Genomic DNA, 19834 nt, shown 5'->3' with positions numbered 1-19834 from the left:
CTGAGTGGAAATCTTCATACCATGTCCGCGCCGTGTGTTTGCTGGGTCAAAGGTGAATAAGCTGTTTGCCATGCTGTGTTCAAGCAGCGCATCAGTAAGAATGGGGTCCCATCGGAAGCGACGATACTCCAGGGGAAAAAGAGATCAGACATTGCTAGACGCGTTTCGTAGTCCGCGGATTTGGGGCCGGCAAACATTCTCGTGGCGGCCCGCTGGATACGCTCAACGAGGGTGACATCTTTCGTACGTCCTGAGTAGACAACTTGGTTGGCGTACTCCAGGAGCGGTCTGACGTAGGCCACATAGAGTATTTGAAAGTTCATGCGAGTAATACGGCAGAAGGCGCGCCGGATCATCCGTAAAATGGCGAATGCATTGTGGGCCGATTTCTCATAATGCAGTGAGAAGGACAAGTTTGAGGAGACTCAGATGCGCAAATCCTTTTTGGCACCTATCCTCATGATGTTTTCTGGTCCTTTCTCAACGTGCATAACGAAGGCATTCGCTGAGTCTCCTCCAAACGACACATGGACGCACTTTTCATCATTCAGAGGAAGGCGCCAGTCCAATGACCACGGCTTGGCAGCGTCTACATCTATTCGTAGGGCACTGGCATTGGAACTCCAAGATTTCAAGTCGTCCGAAAAAAGTAGACGTGGACTTGCAAGGACATCTGGAAGATCGTTGACGTAGATCAGAAACAGCACTGGTCCCAATACGGAGCCTTGAGGAACTCCAATGGAGACCGGCGCTGGAGAAGAGTAGGTCAGGCCTTTTCTCACTCGAAATGATCTGTCTGATAGGAACGCCTTGATCCAATGAAGGAAGGTTCCAGCCTAATAAGCTAGCGGCCATGTGTTGGGTTCGCCAACATACGATATTACAACACAAGGGATCTAGTAAAAGCCGATATAAGCGCGAGAAGCGTGGTGTGTGAATCAGATGCATAAGGGCTGACGTGAGTGGACTCCTAAGATGACAGGTTAATCTGGTGTTAATTACATGAGTTGGGCAGTACCAGGAGAGAAAGTGTGTTCAAGAGAAATAGTCACCAGTCCCCGAAGCGCTGCTATCAGCTCTAATCTGTAGGTGGTCCATAGCGATGAAGACCTCCGTGTCTACTACTGGGAGCGGCGAGTAGATGTATTCTCTGTTTGGATGACGAAATGGGCTTCATGCGTTGTGGCCTCGCCGATGTAGGCCATGGGAAATGCGGAGTATCTTCGGGCTATTTCAAGTGAACTTTTATTTTTTATTGTGAGGCCAGTTTTTTTATCTGTGGTTTATGGTATCTTCGGGCTCAAGTGAACTTTTATTTTTTATTGTGAGGCCAGTTTTTTTATCTGTGGTTTATGGCATTGCCAGATGCATAACTCAACCAACCGGAGCCAAACACCAGCAGCAACAAACGGAAGTCAGCAGTACTTTCTTTGATTTCCTGAATTTAAAGGCCAGACTCAGAACCATCGGTGATGGGCGATGCACCCGTGCTACTGGAGAGGTGGCGGGTATACGACTCCCCAATGGTGCGATTTAACAGGGCGACCCTCCCTGTAGGGCGTACCCGTCCACCACACTAGGTTTTCATCTCTCGTGCATGCTACCAGATCTGAAAGGTGGGAAACCGTCCAAGCAGTCATAAGTGCGGATTTTAGCATAAATAAATAACTCCAGCTACCAGATATTTTATCCGGTCGGGGGGAAAGCCAGGTCGGTAAAACAGCTCAGTCATTTCGAACAAGCGAACAGCAAACAGCCACTGGAAGAGGCAAGTCGCGGAAGCAAATGAAACATCAACTACCCTCTGAGCAATGGGAGTAGAATGGGGATGTTTAGAGCCTGTGTACTACGGCTAAATGAAAACGAAGCATTGGTGTGAACCACTCTGTCAAGTAGTGGTGCACCAGTGCTATGTGTATGTCTGGATGGTTGGGCGGTGGGGCCAAACGAGTATTTCATTCGCAGCGCATCTTCAGGCCCACCATTTGATATGTGTGCGCTGCGCGTATTCAGGGGATGCGGAATGGTTCGGAACAGCGTGAGGCTTTAGTTTGGCTGAGGTTATTCAAATCCTGCCAAAGCAAAGCACCAGACATTAAATAGAGCTGACAGAGTTACTCAGGGATGGGACCAGGCTTGAAAAACTAGGAATAATTGGGCTGATAACAAAAGCTTAAGGTCGGAGGAGGGATATGTAACCAGGTCAGTGGAGACGGGCCTGAGGGAGATAGAGTGACAGGTTATAGATAAGAGCACTTGGGAGGGTGGTTGTCGCACCTGCGGACTAATGCTAAGGGTTTCAGGCTGGTAAGTGTAAGTTCTAGGACCTAATAACAGGACAGTCAGGGTGAGTGCGCAAATTAGAAGGGCCTAGGGTTTATTTCAAAAGAAGTATCCAGTGTAAGCTGAGGCGCGAAAAGGTGTTCAGCTCCCTCAATAGAAAGGTAAGAATCGATGGCCCTTCGAAAGCCAACGTGAGATGAGATAGTACGGATATGGGAGGGAAGCTTGTTGCATAGTTTAGAATAAGGGCCGGGTTTGGGTCCAAGGCTCCCTAGGGGCCTCTGGGGCGATGTCGTTTGCTTCCTGTCTTCGTGGTTCTTGAGGGTGCTTTTCGCTTGCGGGGTCTTTTTCGTCCCGTAGGAGCCCAGTTTGCTCGGGCCTTTTGGCTTTAGGAGACGTGGTTTTTACCTTGTGGGTGAAACTTTCGACCGTTGATTTTTGTAGCTCTTTCAACCCCCCTTTTCGGCAAGTAGATTTCCTGGTGATCAAATATTTGCGGCAAACTTTCGCCTTCCTGGATTCTTGGGTGTTTTTATGTGCGGTTCGACCGGTAACCTTTTAGTTTTGGGGGAGGGAGTTTTTTCCCTGTGGGCGAAAATTTCGTCCCTTGCCGCTTGTAGCTCATTCAGCACCGCCTTTTTGGAGACCAGGTTTGCTGTTGATCAAAGAGTTGCCGCAAACTTTCGCCTTCCTGGATTCTTGGGTGTTTTGGCGCGGTTTGACCGGAAAAGTGTCACCGTGAGGCCCTGAGCGCTTGGTGGCGGCACCAAGAATTACTGCTCTTGGCGGCCAAACCCCCTCTCTAACCGCTCCCGCTGTCAAGTCCTAGGCCTCGAATCATTATGGCTCAGAAGGTTAAAATACCATTAGCTCCCTTACACCGCCTGCTGCATAAGAATGTCTTTATAGCAGAGGCTAAACCAAATATAAGCTCACAACCCCGCTACAGACTCAGCAGCTTCTGCAACCTCCTACTACCTACCACAGCTCGTAAAACTTACGCCACTACCTTTTTCTAGTTTATTACGCTCGCATCTGGAACAGCCTTCCTGAGCACTTGCGAAGCATAACGCATCACCATACCTTTTTCTCAGTCTGTAGACAAATTTCTTCCCTGTGAAACTGCTGCCGCCTCACTTAATGCTAGACTACCCTCTGACCTACTCTATGAATCAGGTCAGTGCGTATTTAAGTTTAGCGACGTTACAGTTAGTGGGCAAGAAATGGATCCTGTTATCATTTCTTCCTACTCACTTGACCCGCTTTAGGCTAATAAAGGACTTAAATGCCTACTTGATCTAAATACGCAGCGTTACTGGCCTGGTTGTTTTCTTTCTCCTTTTACCCGGCCAACTTACGCTTCCTACCAGTCTAGTCCTTACACCGGATTACTCTATGAATTCTGTCTAGCGACGATTGCTCTCGGCCAAACTCTACTGAAGAAAACCAAACCAAAGTCGATTGTTTTCTTCATTATATTATCAGAGCGCATTCTGCGCTTATATATATCTATTTGATGATTTGTCCCACTAAACACTCCCACACACAACATCGCGGAATGTTTCTGCTCGACATGGTAGCCCACACCATCTCTCTGACGCCGTCGATCCATGGTGCAATCGCCGTGAGTATCAACATTCCAGTCCCATCGTCTCATTGACAGCTGTCATTTCACCGCCACTCCGCGACTTGCTTCTACCGGCGTCTGTATGCCGCTGCTGGTTCGGATTGACTGAGCTGTCTTTACCGACCAGAAACAATGGTTGCTGGAGTATTTAATAATGCACAAACCGCACTTATGACTGCTTGAATGGTTTTCCACCTTGCAGATCTGCTAGCATGCACGAGGGAAGAAAACATCATGTGCTGGACGGATGCGCCCTGCAGGGAGGTCACCCTGTTACGTTTTTACTATGGTGTTTTCGTATACCCGCCACCCCTCCAGTAGCACGGGTGCATCGCCCACCGCCGGTGGTTTTGAGTCAGGCGTTTAAATTCAGGAAATCAAAAAAGTACTGTTGACTTCTGTTTGTTGCCGCTGGTGTTGGGCTGGCCTCGGTTGAGTTATGCATCTGGCAATGCCATAAACCACAGATAAAAAAACTGGCCTCACAATAAAAAATAAAAGTTCACTTGAAATAGCCCGAAGATACTCCGCATTTCCCATGGCCTACATCGGCGAGGCCACAACGCATGAAGCCCATTTCGTCATCCAAACAGAGAATACATCTACTCGCCGCTCCCAGTAGTAGACACGGAGGTCTTCATCGCTATGGACCACCTACAGATTAGAGCTGATAGCAGCGCTTCGGGGACTGGTGACTATTTCTCTTGAACACACTTTCTTTCCTGGTACTATCTAACCCATGTGGTAAATACCAGGTTTATCAGTTATCTCGGAAGTCCACTCCCGTCAGCTCCTTTATGTCTGTTTTCACACCACCACTCTGTGCGCTTATATCGGTTTTAGCCAGGTCCCTTGTAATTTAACATCGTATATTGGCAACCTCCCTGGTCGCTAGTCTTTTAAGCACAAATCCATCTATATCCTAATCCATATAATCACTTGTCACCACCATAATCGCGGCAGACTTCAAGTTATTCTTTCTATGCATATTAATGCACATTATCCTATTTGGTGTTTCCTTAAGCTCAACATGCTTTACTAATCTCACCCCTCCTCACCCCTCCATCTTCCCAAGCTTTGAACTTCGGTGATGTCCGCTTCGGACGACCTGGTTAGCTGTTATCCACTGTAACTGGCCTATGATCTACAACATCAAGATCCATAAATGAACCAAGAAAATCTGTGACCCCATATCGGCTGTGATCCACCGTGTTTCCTCGATCAGGCTGAAATTAATCCTGCTGCCCAAAGAACTGTACACCCCAGCCCAATAACCATAAATGTGACGTTCGTAACGGGGCTGTCCAAAAATCGACGTATGTCAGGCCAAATTTGGCATGACACTGTCATTCTCAATTCGATAGCACACCCGCAACTATTCCATTCCCTCTCTCGACTGTGTCCTCTCACCCACTCCTTCCATTAAATGCATAAAACTGCAAGATAGAAAACCGTTTTTGAGACAAGTTCTTTCGTACCCGATAACTTTTCGCTCAAATCTGACCGGAATGTCTGATCTCTTTTTCCCCTGGAGTATCGTCGCTTCCGATGGGACCCCATTCTTACTGATGCGCTGCTTGAACACAGCATGGCAAACAGCTTATTCACCTTTGACCCAGCAAACACACGGCGCGGACATGGTATGAAGATTTCCACTCGGAATGCACAAGTGCGAATGTGCATTCACTAAACAAATTTTTTCTCATTTCGGGCAGAAGTTGCGTGGAATAACCTTCCTCTGACGGTTGTCCACACTCCTTTTAAAATCCAGTTCCAAGGACCATTAGACACTTAATTGTGCGAGTCCTCGCGCTGGCAAGCCTGCTGCCTCGCGCTGAGATCATAATGAGCAATGATACACCCTTTTCTCACTTATGCCTTTCATGTGAACGACAGCCGCTGAACGACAAGAACAAAACCAACCCGGGAAACTTGGGCCAAATCCTCGATCCTATGTATCAATCCGTGGATCATCATCCCCAATCATGCTTTTCGTGACCCTGATCATAAGCCCAACGGCCTGAACCCCAAAAGTGCCTCATTGGTGATTTTACACTTTAGTTCAAATTGACCAGCCAGATCGTGGCATCCTGCTGCCGTACCAGATGTTGTTTTGGCTTCTCATTTTTCGCCAGCTGAAGTTTTCTTATCATATACTAGGCACTTCGCCCTCATTCGTTTCGTTTTTTTTGCCCGCCATCTTCAAATCCTAAAGGTCTGACCCTGCCCCAGTTTGATAAGTTCCTCCGAAAGCGAAATAAAATCCTCGTAATTGTATTTCCTTCCCCGTGCGGTTTTAAACGTGACCAAGTCCGCATCCGATATTCCCACTGTTTATGACACTGTCCCTCTCCCGCGCGATCCCTAATACCCGCAAAGACTTGCTTTATTCTGATCAATCGTGTGGTCGCACCTGTCGGTATGCCACCCGCTAGTTAAGAATAAACATTATCATTATGACATTGAGCTTATTCGTCATGAACCGTTTTATCCATGGAACCCTCCGTGCTCCATACTAAAGTCAATGAACTTTGGTATTCCACAAATCCAGCTACCCCTAGGAGGTCGAGTCATGGGTTAGAGGACATTCATTATGCATGACCCTTACGGAGCGCACCACGGCTTCCGTCATTCCGTACCAGATCATTTGCATTTCTTACTCTGTGTTTGGTTCTCTTATCACCACCCCGTTGATAAAGCGGACGCCGACACTACTGACCAAACTACCACCCCATGAATCAATTTAAAACCGATGAAGCAAATCATCGACAGAACTTTTTTGAAGTCTTTTGAACTCTACTTGACCCGGTTTTGTCCTATCCGGTGCCTGTCTACCTAACCTGATTCTGTTTCAGTCCCGCGTGAACAGCACGGCTGAACCAAGTGAAGATACCCGTAGCATCTTCCCTGAATTTCCGAAGGTCTCTAACATGATTCAGCGCAAGATTATGGCTAGGGAATATTTTGGACCGTCGGCCTTATCTCTTACTGGTTTTGGGCGTTCTCTATCAACCGGAAACCTTAGGGCTGAGCCAATGGTTTCTTTGTTTATTTTTCGGAGCCTTAAGCACTACGCGTGCTTACTAGGACGTCGGAATCCACGCAGATCTCCTGGGACCCCGATCCCACGAGTCACACCCCCAATTGAAACAGCCATCACCCAAGTCCATCTTGCATGCTCAAATTGATCTGGGTGTCACTATTGTTTCTCCACTTTTGGAACATCTCAGCAAAGTTCCGTAGCTCTAACTCAAAGCCGCTGAAGCACTCCTCGAAAACGTTCAGTGGTGACGACTTGTCTACCCAAACAGCAACATATATTTCCATGCAATATTCATATTTACCGTGCCCAGCAGAACAACCGTTGACAGAATTATTCATTCCCACACACAACACCGACCTCTGCCAAAGTTTGCTTCTTCATAGTAGATTAAACTCCCCGTATTTCGCTACCACGCCACCCTAAGATTAGCTTGCAGAAGACCCATTGGGAAATTGACTTATCTTCAGAGATAACAAGACATCGCATAGATTGCTTTTACGGTATACTCAAAGGCCTAGAGTGTTCGTACAATTCCATGCGGCTATTTACAATACAGTGCGTTGGTCCAAGTTGGTCGAAGAAATCGAGATCAAGTCCCTTCTCGCGGGGCATCGCTGAGTGCCGAGCCGATCCCAAGCCGTTCGAGTTCTTCTATCAGCTTACCCGATTTGTGCATGTCCAAAAGGATATCACATCCACCAACAAATTCACCATCGAAATAGACTTGAGGGAATGTGGGCCAGTCAGAATACGTTTTTGCCGCGGACCGCAATTCTTCGTTTTCTAACACATCGTAGGACGCAAACAAATCCGGCTGTTTCGCTATTCTGGCCTTGTCCAAAACACCGTGCATCTCGAGGATGCGACAGACTGCATTGCTAAAACCGCAACGAGGCTCATCTGGATTGCCCTTCATGAAAAGCACGACACGATGGGTTTGAACTAAATCTCCAACTGCTTTCACAGCTTCCGACTGTGGTGTAGAGGCATATGTGCGGAGAATGAGAGCACGGTTTGTCGAATATAAAGCACCCGACGACAAAAATTGATGGCGATTGATGGAAGATGCATCCTTCATTAGGCTGGAGAGATTCCGCTGCGGAAAGACGAAGAAGAGGAAAGTGAACCACAAAGTTTGCGATGCTGCAGAAAGACGAAGAGGAAAGTGAACCACAAAGTTTGCGAAAAACACGTACAGTGACACACGAGCAATCCTGTGTACAAAGAAGGGGATGAGTCCAATCTGAAAACCAGGGTGAGAAAAAGAGTGATACTGCCGCGCTTGGGACGACTCTTTGCTTCACATCAATCTGGTAGAATAAAGCAAAGGTCTAACAACTAATCGGGCTTTATCAAGGGGATTCTTGAAGTTCTGTAACCAGTATAGGAGCACCGTCTCCGCGGCTCTCAAAAACCCAAAGGTCTGTCATGGTCATGGGAAGCTGCCTTAACAATATGTTTCGCTGCATGGCATCCCTTTTACTGACTGTTTTCGGCTCGGTCGGCCACCGCGAAGAAATTGATTTAGAGCTTTCTCGTGGCACTATCTAGTGCAGATCGTTCTGCACACCAATAGTTGCATTGTTCATTCCTTGAACTGAAGAAATAACAGAATTTCTATAACCAACGGGTAAGCGACGTGTCAAAACACCCTTTGTGGCCTCCAGCCCACCAAAGCGACCGTTTCAGACCGGTCCGGGTTCAGTTCACATGATATGAGCAGACCGTGATTCCCTTTTGGAGAAGGCATCCATGGGTCCACATCTAAATCCTTTTCAAGCGAATTTGGGCTGCTCGGCCGAAAAAACACTCATCTTGAGTTCTTCACTTCACTACCGGGTGAATTCCAAACTTTGTCAGCCTCGCCTAATGGCTACGGGCGGCGAGATGGCCCAACTGGTTAGAGCGCGAATTTACTGACCAGAAGGTCCGTGGTTCGAACCCGACCTCTGCCTCTCGAATTCCCCTGTCTAGACTTAGGCAACTTGGTAGTATCCCAGCCCTCGTGCAACCTTCAGGTGGCATGGTAGTTAGGCACCGAAAAGGTGCAACAGCTGAACGATTTTTTCAATGGTTACGCCGGGTTAGTTTCGCCCAAAGTGATCAAGTACAACGACTTCAGATTGCATTGTAGTAGGCACCGAAAAGGTGCAACAGCTGAACGATTTTTTCAATGGTTACGCCGGGTTAGTTTCGCCCAAAGTGATCAAGTACAACGACTTCAGATTTCTGAATGAAATCGTCCGCTGTTGCTATGGTGATGCCCCGGTTAATTCTGCCCAGCCATCTTTACCCATCAGCCTTTTCAGATCCCTTACTGTCCAATGCCGACTGAAATGGTGAACTTTCTGCCATCACATTACGCGCAAGCCACCGAAATAATATTCTTATTCAATACTCCACTGATCAGTCACTGAAAAGGAACAATAACGACAGGTGCACAATCGTCGCTCGCAGCCGTCTTACGTTAAAGCGAAGTTGGTCACGAACATTACGCGCCACCGAAATAATATTCTTATTCAATACTCCACTGATCAGTCACTGAAAAGGAACAATAACGACAGGTGCACAATCGTCGCTCGCAGCCGTCTTACGTTAAAGCGAAGTTGGTCACGAAACTACCGACCTTTTCTGAAAAAAGGACATCATCACCAGCGTAACTCAGGTTTGAGTGGAGATCACCATCGATTGCCAATGGTCTGATCCAGCACACTAGACTGATTGAGGAAGGTCTATGCTATCCATTCAATGTGATAGTAATGAGTGAGATCCAAGGCGGGCGGTGGAGTCGTTTTCAGGTCAATCGACACGAATGACAAAGAAGACAAGTGCTGAACAAGTGTTCGTTTATTGTATTCATGAACCCCAGCGATACCCACGGGGGTTGAGACAATGGCCAAAATGTCATCTTCCAAATTGTTTCGTGCAGTAACAAGGTACTAAAAGAAAGTCCTAAAAACATGCTAGGATGGCCGCAACCAACTACTATACAAAATCCGGAAACCCGCAGTTTTGCGGAGCACGGCACATGGATGGTTCCGTGACAGAATCGGTGGATATCAAGGAATACGGAAACAATGATAATAAGTAAGAACCTAGTGGCTACAAGGTTGTGAGGGAATGCGCATAGCCTTGGAACTCTACGTCGAGTTCCACACACATCTGTTCGGTGAACGCACGGCCAGGCAAACTGACAGACTACTTAAACCTCAGCATACGACTTACCAGGGCGAAGCGGATCAAAAACATTAGGGGAAGAAGGATGGATGGAATTCGAGGAATACACTGGAAAACTGAGGCGAAGTTACCTGGCGAAACCAATAAACACAAGTTGAAAAGAACAACTTCAGCTGCTCAGGACATTTGCTGGTGAGGCTGCATTCGGGGAAAATTTTGATCGAGGGCAATATGTAGCTTCGTCAGCTCTGGGCGAACGGCTATTAACTCACTAAATGCTCTAACAGAATCGTCAGTTTTCGAACTGCAGCCTCACAGAGATGACTAATTTATGGGAAAATCGTGGATGATACAATTGTACTAAAATGGATAAGTACTGACCGCAGAAAGCTCAGTGACCGGACAACTCACCGTTGGCGGATTGTGACGTGGTACAGTTCCGTATTTCACCAAATGACTAGCATTGGGAGACAGCAGAAAACGACGCGCAACTCGAGAACAATGCATGTTCCAGATGCTGTAAATAAAACAGTTAGAAGAGTTGAGAATGTGTGGATGCGGAGTATGCGCAAAAAAGACCAACCTGCTTGTTTGGAGCATCCACTTGATTTCAAAACAATGCGATATCAATTCTCGATTGACATCACTTGTTGGAGAGTATTTTGGGTGAAAACCTAACAGAACAGATCAAGAACGACTAATCTTTTGGCTGACACGTAAGAAGTCGTCGTGAGGCCTCATCATGGAAACTTAAACAGATGTGAAGTTCACACCAATGACAGAAATGCTCACTTGGTAATCCACGGGGCAAGATGGACCAAGTGGTTAGGGCGTGAATTCACTGACCGGAAGGTCCGTGATTCAAACTCGACCTCTGCCTCTAGACTTCTCCTGTCTAGGCCTGGGCAACCTGGCAGTATCCCAGCCCTCGTGCCTCTTCCATGTGGCACCGAAAAGGTGCTACAGCTGAATAATTGATTGATTGGTAATCCACTTCGACCGCTGACGGAGGATGACTCATTGACATTTTGCATACCCTTGGTACGTTCAGTATTACAGAAAGTGATTATATATATGGTTCAGCTGTAGCACCCTTTCGGTGCTTAGCTGCCATGCCACCAGAAGGAAGCACGAGGGCTGGGATGCTGCCAGGTCGCCCAAGCTTAGATAGAAGTCGAGGAGCAAAGGTCGGGTTTGAACTACGGAACTTCCGCTCTAACCACTTAGCCATCCCGCCCAAAAAGTTATTATACTTTTTATTGGATTGTTAACTAGGAACGATGCCTAGGGGACAACAGGTGACTCGGGTGGGTTCGTTCGATTCATGCTCGGCTCTTCAATGATCAGGGAAACCCAGTGAACAATGAACCAAGTGACTGACAAAGGTCGGTTTGAACTACGGAACTTCCGCTCTAACCATTTAGCCATCCTGCCCAAAAAGTTATTATACTTTTTATTGGATTGTTAACTAGGAACGATGCCTAGGGGACAACAGGTGACTCGGGTGGGTTCGTTCGATTCATGCTCGGCTCTTCAATGATCAGGGAAACCCAGTGAACAATGAACCAAGTGACTGACAATGTCCAATAGTCATTAAACCAACTAAGCTAATATTCATCGTGAGACTGCCTGAAGCTGAATCCTGGGAAGCTGAATGACACAAACCAAGAATAGGGTAAGACGGAATAAAACAGATTACAAAAAATCTGTATATTGTTCAACTTCGGAGATCTCTTCAGTGATCCTCCGTATGCCCTACTGGAGAAGATCCGGGATATGATATGCCCGTGAGAACTCCTTTGAGAACACAGTTGCAAAGCACTATAATGCATTGCGGCCCATTTCAACCGTAAATCAAGCAAACAGGCAGTGCGCCGACGAAATATGTAAGCAAATCACAAATCGATAGATGTCCAAAATCCAGATACAGACATCCAATTATCAAAATGACCTTACACTGCCTGTATATGGGTGTTGACTGCGAAGTGGCACGTTTACTGAGAGGTAACGAGAAAAGCTGAACTCGAGATACTACAACCATTTTGAAAAATATCAGCTTAGTCACAACCGGCGAAATAACAGACATTCACTAGGAACTGTACAACACGCGACAACCTTGATATAGGTGAGAGAAACAAAGAGAAAAGGATCGATAGGGATACACAATGATCACTTGACCTTGAAATCGGACAAAGTGATGCAATGCATGGCAAATTTGCTCGGCAAAACGGTAATCACGCGACAGACCGGGATGCAGGCAAGCAAGCTTATAGCAGCTGACTGTGTTAAAGAAATGGCCTAGAACAGAAGTGTGTGACAAGCTTTATAATTCCAACCCTAATGGACAGCGATATCGCCGACTTGGACACGTCGACAGTGAAATGTCGGGAACATGTCAATGTTGCCGCAAAGTGAATGAGAAACCTGATTGTTAACTGCGAAGCTGCGTGCTATGGTAGGGCCACGTGTGACCTACACCGGAAGAAGTAAACTTGGAAAGTAAACTGTATAACCGACTGTAGAAGTAGGGAGAGCTGCAAACAAGTGTTCGGTCCGTGGCGCTCAATATGGATTTGGTAAATTTCAAGATCTCCACGCGAAAACCTTACGGTCCTGAGCAAATCATCTTAAAATTACTACGGTGACATCCTATTGCAAATAGAACACCCTGAGGCTTTCTTTCACGGAGTACACACAGGCAGTATACGAACGACGACAAGATTGAATGATCATTTAGTTTTCTCAGCGCGTAACTTTGGTTATTTTGTCGACAATGAATGAAGCGAAATGCCAACAGTAAGTATCTCAACCTTTTCAGGAGGCAAACAATTAAAATACTCGGATCTTCAGCCACAATGTTTGCATCGAGAGTCACATCTTTTTGACGGGCGATGACAAACATCGGGATTCCTTTATGAAAATATACAGCGATATCTCGAATATCGTGCCAACTGAAACATGAGGCGGCCTGTGTGCAGTACATGCAGTCGTAGAATATCATAAACGAGAGATTCAGTTGAGTCTCTCGAGAAAACCACATTGATTTGCAAATAAGTGTATTTCTCGAAAACAGTCCAATTTGGGTTCGCGTAGAACATAAGGTTGACGGAAACTCGGGGACTGTGCCTACCTGATGAGCCCGAAACAGAAGGGCGAAACCGGTCGTGGGCTATCGAAGAGTTTTCAGCAACCTTGTGAGTAGTTTCCTTTGTGAAAATATCGGCATCATTTTGACCAGGCATGCATCTACTCCTGTGCCAATACAGACAAGCAGGACGCTTTGATTTGTCATCTTGGTGGTGTGCCCAACTTTGACGTCAAGCGTACATATCAACAACACTTGCAATATCGAAATGGACAGTGTCTATTGTTCAGTAGTGCTAGGTTTATGCATTAGACTCAGTTAGGCTGCCTGAAGTTCCCTTACTAGGAGAAACCGAGTAGTGGAATCGCCAGTCACCATCATAGGCTATCGACATCCATCATTTTACAGTATATACTTTCATTCTGCCCTCATCCCGTGTGGGTATTCAGTAGACTTACCCGGCAAGCAGTACTTTGATTCTGCCCTCATCCGGTGTGGGTATTCAGTAGACTTACCCGGCAAACTGAGCGAAGAAGTTGCTCACTGAGTAGGCTTTGCGAACCACGAATTAAACAATTCACCCAGAGTAACCACATAAGATCTTGAAAAAAGCTTAGTATGCGGTATTTCCAAGCGTACACACATCAACTTCTAAATAACACAGAACGACTGTTTCCTGACGCAAGACGCCACATCCGTTCAGGATCAGAGCACCAAATGACCTGTTTGTTATACGTCAAATCAAGCGGGGCCTGTGAGCAGATGGAGTGAAACTGGAGAAGTAGCGAAATAACAGCAGTGCCGCAGGGAATTAAGAGAGGACGCTCTTTCCGCCAATCCACAAATGAGGATCAACCGGACCATCCGTCAGCGGGATGGTCAGGGTTAATACTGGAAATGTGATAAATTCAAAGTAACTACCGCTTAGATTGCTCAGCAGAATATTTTCACCAACAATCAAGTTGACGATCGACTTTGTACTTATGAGGCGTTAGTACATCTTTTCGCCTTGAAACGATATCAGATCGCGAGGCCAGATGAGGTTCCACCAGCACCACGGAAAGACGCGGGTGATGTGCCTTAATTCTCCGTCTCAGTTCACTGGGATTGGAACCTGAGTAAGTCCCATTCGCTTGGGTTCCGTTAGACGACGTATCGTTGCTCGAAAAAGCCGAAGGGACCGCTCCAAGCACAGAAGCCTCCGACCTGACATGCTACGACTAGTGGTTCTAATGACAGTAACGCCTGGCCCTGGCACGTGAGATGCAGATTCGACAGCACTAAGCAAGATTTCAACCGGAAAGGGTATGGAGTGCTCACACAGTTACAAAACCTCAAGGGCTTGAGTAACGCCATACAAACTGCCGAATGACCGTAGTCACTTTGCTCAGTTCCACTGGAGTCTTCAAACCTGCATATGGACCAACTTTTCCTGTCCAAAGTGCAACGTCCATCAGGTAAATTTCTCAACTCTTAGGGTTTGTAGCGAAATATCGGGATCCTGCCGATATCAACATGGGATGAACACTTCAATTTCAATATCAAAATCACGCCTATAAGGCCAGAGAGTTGGGACTATTCGACCCTAAATAGGATGCTGAGAGTGAGATCACTCCTCCAAAAACGCGTCGTTCCTGATTTAAACTCTTGTTGGCGAGAGAGAGACCTGCCAAACAGGGGGCCATTGTCAGAGTGAGTACCGTTGGGTCGTATATCATCCGGAAATCTATGTGATTCTGCTTGTAACTGTGTGGAGCGTACTGTTACTTCCTTCCCAGACTGGTCACCAAAAGTTTGTTCATCCTTGGGTGAGATTCACAAAGGAAGCTAGATCAATCCCACTGAGAGAGTTTTACCTCAAACGATGCCCAGATGAATTTTCCCAACGCTGACCGAAAGTGCAAGCACCTTGTTCTTTTGATTTAAGAACCTGCCATTCCCCTTTCTTTGCAATCTTCACTAGGACACCTCTTTCATAGTTGTAAGAGTCACGTACTGACATTCGCTGCTTTCTACGACAATGACTCACTGACGATGTTCTTAAGCAACTGAATGTGCTGAACCAGGCCGCCCCATGTTTTAGCTGATACGATATTCGAGACATCGCGATACATTAGGGACACCATACACGAGATTCAACTGGGTTCCAGGTGAGACTCCCGTCAAAACTAAATTGGTACGCAAGTGCCATTTGGGTTCAATTAGAATATAAAGTTGTTGGAAACTCAAGGACTGCACCTTTCTGATGAGCCCCAAGAAGGGCAAAACCGGTCGTGAGCTGTCGAAGAGTTTTCAGTGCATTACGTCTATACAGTGTATGGCGATATCTCGAAAATTGTGGCCTGGTGCAACGCATTCAGTTGCTTAAGAACATCATAAACGAGAGATTAAGCTGGATCCCAGAAGAGACAGTCACCCATCAAAACCAAATGGGTATGCAAATGAGTGTATTTCTCTAGCTGACTTCTTGTTTCCTGTGTGCTCGAAAATCAATGGTTAGGATACACCACAGTAAGCGAAGTTAAAAACAGAGAGAGAGACACCAAACAAAAGCTCATACAGTTGAACTAGTTTAGACTGGGTCGTGTATCCCACCCACAAACGTACGCAGTTCATCATAACAAGTTGAGGCTTGCTCATGTTCATCACACGCTTGTTCTTACATATAACACAGCTAGACCGGAGTGCGTTATCATGTCCTGTTCGGCTGCACTCGGAAAGCCCTCACTGAACTGAAGCCTAATAAGGAACAGAGTCCGGTTGGTGGTAAGTTTAGCTTAGTTTGGGGGCTTCTGAAAATTTTCGGAAGCTCTCATTTGGCATGTAGGTGTGGTGCACCGTTATTGACCTAGCAGCCGAGTTTCGGCATACCAGGAGTTGAAGTACGAAGTTAAAGTTAGCTGAATTTTCACACGGTGCGTTTCGAAATATGGTGGGCATCATTCTACAAGGAATGACGGGTGTAGACAAAGCCAGTGGGAACAGAGTCAAAGGAAGTATTTCCCCATCAAAGTGGCAAACGTTTGTGCTTTGCTGCCGCACAATAAGAGGCAGAATGGGTACGTGTTACGTCAAACCTGTGTGAAATACGGTCCAAAGCAAGGGGGTATTGAAGCTGGAACTGGATTTATGCATTAATTTGGAATAAATTAGCATCAGTAGGGGAAACTTCTCTCAATGATCCTTTGTCCAACTAGCACTGTGAATAAAGAAAAATAACCCTTCTGAAATGGAGGAGGAAGATAGTTGACACACACATAACCCTGATAGGATAGTATTTGCTTGCTGCCCTGTGGTGACGAATCCATTGCTCACGGCGAACCCCAGCGACATTCAAGGAATGATAGCTGAGTGCATATAATAGATTTCTACCCCCCGTCTAACAAGGTCACAAGCATTCCCTGGATGAGACAAGAAAAACTGTCCAGCTGTAGCACCCTTTCGGTGCCTAACTGCCATGCCACCCGGAGGTTGCACGAGGGCTGGGATACTGCCAGGTTGCCCAAGCCTAGACAGGGGAATTCGAGAGGCAGAGGTCGGGTTCGAACCACGGACCTTCTGGTCAGTTAATTCGCGCTCTAGCCACTTGGGCCGTCTCGCCCCTGGATGAGACAGCCTGAGCACAATTGCTACATGACATGCATAATGACATAATATTGAAAAGACAGCTCTCTAGGCTTTGCGGTGTGCACACCAATGTAGTAAGTATCGGCATTTTTCCCGTCTACACAGTGACCAAGATAAAGTGATTTGACAAAGAATTTCTGTTCACCGCCTTCAAGTTTACCGGCGGTGCAAACGAATCGAGAAATCGGATTTTCACGTCTATCTGAGAATCACTGTCTGTCACAAACTCATGATGAGAAGCTCCGTTCCTACAGGGTTGTATGACGAAGAAAAAGTCCGGATGTAGTTGCTTACTACCCAGGATTGGCACGCCGTTGAACTCTATGGAGTCCAGTCAGTAGAGTTTATGTAATAATCGATCAATGGAGCACGAATTCAGCGAGTCCAAATGAAACAAACAACGATAATGTTCATACTCGAAAACGCATCGAAAAAATTCGGCATGGGACCCGAAAATGCCATAGTAACGAATCGGACAAAAGCCAAAGTGGGACTCGAAAGTACATTTTGAAACTGACTGCAATATGAGATGAGAAGTGCTCCTCTGGTAGACCTGATTTGAGAAGTGGCATAAAACTGAACAGGTATGTTAATGGGGTCTCAAGTTCCGTGTTTCGGTTACAAATGAATACATTCCATTTGGGCAGTGTCTGCTCGACAGACTAGCAACCAGAGTTGCAGCTCCTTCTATAGAGTGGATCAGGAACATGATGACAGGGAATGATGGAGTGGTGACCCTATGGAAGTGAGATAGAGAAGAAACTAGTCGGTTTCAAGGAGGCCCCGTTAACACTGAATAAAAGCAACAAGGGGGTGAACCCAATTCGCAGCCACAACTAGCCCCAGGATGGACATGAAGCAAAAAGACGTGTGACAGTGCACAAAACAGAAAAAAAAGAAATGCTCGTAGACGCAGGCTCATATTTTTCAAACAAGCGAAATGGCGCACGGGGGGATACAATAAATAAGGTCGATAACAGTGATAAAAGTGATAATGAAGTTAATCTCTCTCACACACTTCATATAGGGAATACTAATTAGAGCCCAAAATCTTACAAAGGCATCTACAGAAACAGGAATAAAGGATGAAAGCCGTTGGGATAGACAGTGAAGTTTTTCACACAATAAAATAAATCTTGGTCGGAGGAGAGAACGATGCGCAAATGTTTGGCTGCCACGATACAATAAATTACAGTTGAAGGGTGAGGGTGAAAATTGAGCAGCAGGATTGATCTGGCCTGAGACAACTCACACAATGCGGAACGGCGAGTAGTTATCGAAATACCTGTAAGGAAAGGGTAATAATAAGCGGATTACGGTTATTGGTTACTAACTTGATCGCTGTAGATGTACACTTGGTAGTGAGTGACTTTTCGTGACCATCATTAAGAAAATACATACAAACATGGCCAGTCGTCACCATATGGGGTTACGAGATTGGAAATACAAATTGAAAGTATAAATGCATTCCAAGCTGAAAGTTCACCCTGCTGCCAGATGACTGAAGTGTTGTTCACTGCGTATCAACGCTGGGACAAACACAAAAGTTACAACAACTAGATTGGGCTTAACCATCTTAAACAGTCTGAAAAACAGTTAAATTCGACAGGTCGACAGTGTTGGGATGGGCCAAGTGGTTAGAGAGCGAATTTACTGACCGAAAGGTCCGTGGTTCGACCCCGACCTCTGCCTTTCGAGTTCCCCTGTCTAGACTTGGGCAACCTGGCAGTATCCCAGCCCTCGTGCTTCCTTCGGGGAAGGATGGCAGTTGGGCACCGAAAGGGTGCTACAGCTGAACGACGATTCGATTCGTTTGGAACCACAGTGAAAGCAAACTGGCAATGTGCGACTGAATGAAAAAACTTTAGAGGTGGAAGCGCCACATTTTTTCTGAAGCTACGGCAACGCGGTTCACCGGCAGAGTCGGAAATGAGAATGAAACGCGCGACCGAAGTGGGCGAATTCAGTCGAATAGCATCGGAGAAATTGCGGCCCCAATGCTCATTAGGCGAGATTATATCGGTGGTCACGATTAGGAGGTGCAAGTTGCGCGGCAACTCCTGAATCAGCCGTCGCCGTCCAACCCCAAATAAACTCAACCTTAACATCGATCGAGAACAGCCCAGTGAACTTGAACAAACTATGGAACAGAACCACTACCTGGAACCGCGAACAGGAAGAAGGGACGCCAGCTGAAGTCTATAAATTCTGCCTGCTCGCAGGTTTGAAGCACCAAATGGGGAACGAATTATACTCCTCAGAAGTGGTGTTCTTCGATGTTGATGCCCCCACCACCAAAGGTAATAAGCAGTTCGTTCCAGGTATTGCCGATTTAGTTCCGTTGACAAAGCAACAAGAACATTTAGATCACTTTTACCGCGATATTTTTCTCAAACGAGGACTTAACGTATAAGATCTAATCAAGGTAGTTTCCATTCCGTTGAGACCACATAGTTCCGCTGAACCATACCTCAGAACACCCAAACGATGCTTCAACAACCTACAACGCAATATTACATCAACTTCCAGGTCGTGTATGAATGTACCGATTACGAATTACTGCGTACAATCCATGGTAGTGAGCCAGCGAGGGCCATAAATCTAATTAGAGCCCGCGCTGAGAATCCATCTGTCCGACATTGTGTCGGGCGTAGGAAAAGAAAGTCTCTTGCTACTCCAGTTGTACAACTTTGTAATTGATGGTTCGATCTTGCGAGCACTGGAATGGCTGGAATAGGGGGACTGTATCGTTCTACGGTGCGGCAATTTAAGAGTTTAAACAAAACACGTGTATCGGTAAAAATTAGTATTACACGGATCAAGTTGTCCTTTACGTGCATGTGCAATCTCTTGACATAAGTGCAGAGGTTAAAAAGATAGTTGAATTCAAGTGCTTGGATTTTACCACCTTCATCATCATCATCAAAGACAGCAACATCAGTGTTGCCACTGATGCTTCACTGCCGTACAACCATAAAGTTCGTTTAGTTTA

At 46.3% G+C, this 19834-nt stretch overlaps 2 protein-coding genes across 2 annotated transcripts in view; one reads left to right on the top strand and one right to left on the bottom strand.

Annotated features, from left to right (window-relative positions):
- Nucleotides 1-425: 425 nt before the first annotated feature.
- The window catches only part of T265_00529 (hypothetical protein), a gene marked incomplete at both ends in the record, with an annotated part of 43264 nt that continues 23855 nt past the window's right edge, over nucleotides 426-19834 (bottom strand). Inside the window, 2 exons of the mRNA XM_009164333.1 lie at nucleotides 426-751; nucleotides 7617-8196. Coding sequence (XP_009162597.1) covers nucleotides 426-751; nucleotides 7617-8196 — 906 coding nt within the window. The remainder of the gene's footprint in view (nucleotides 752-7616; nucleotides 8197-19834) is intronic.
- T265_00528 (hypothetical protein) lies at nucleotides 12908-19255 on the top strand (the record flags this gene model as incomplete). The annotated part of the gene is made up of 2 exons (XM_009164332.1): nucleotides 12908-12926; nucleotides 19065-19255. The coding sequence occupies 2 exons, from the start codon at nucleotides 12908-12910 to the stop codon at nucleotides 19253-19255; spliced, it is 210 nt and encodes a 69-aa protein (XP_009162596.1).

The sequence above is a fragment of the Opisthorchis viverrini genome (assembly GCF_000715545.1).
Source record: "Opisthorchis viverrini unplaced genomic scaffold opera_v5_5, whole genome shotgun sequence".
In the NCBI taxonomy this organism is placed as follows: Eukaryota; Metazoa; Platyhelminthes; class Trematoda; order Opisthorchiida; family Opisthorchiidae; genus Opisthorchis; species Opisthorchis viverrini.
This window is presented reverse-complemented; position numbering and strand designations above follow the sequence as displayed.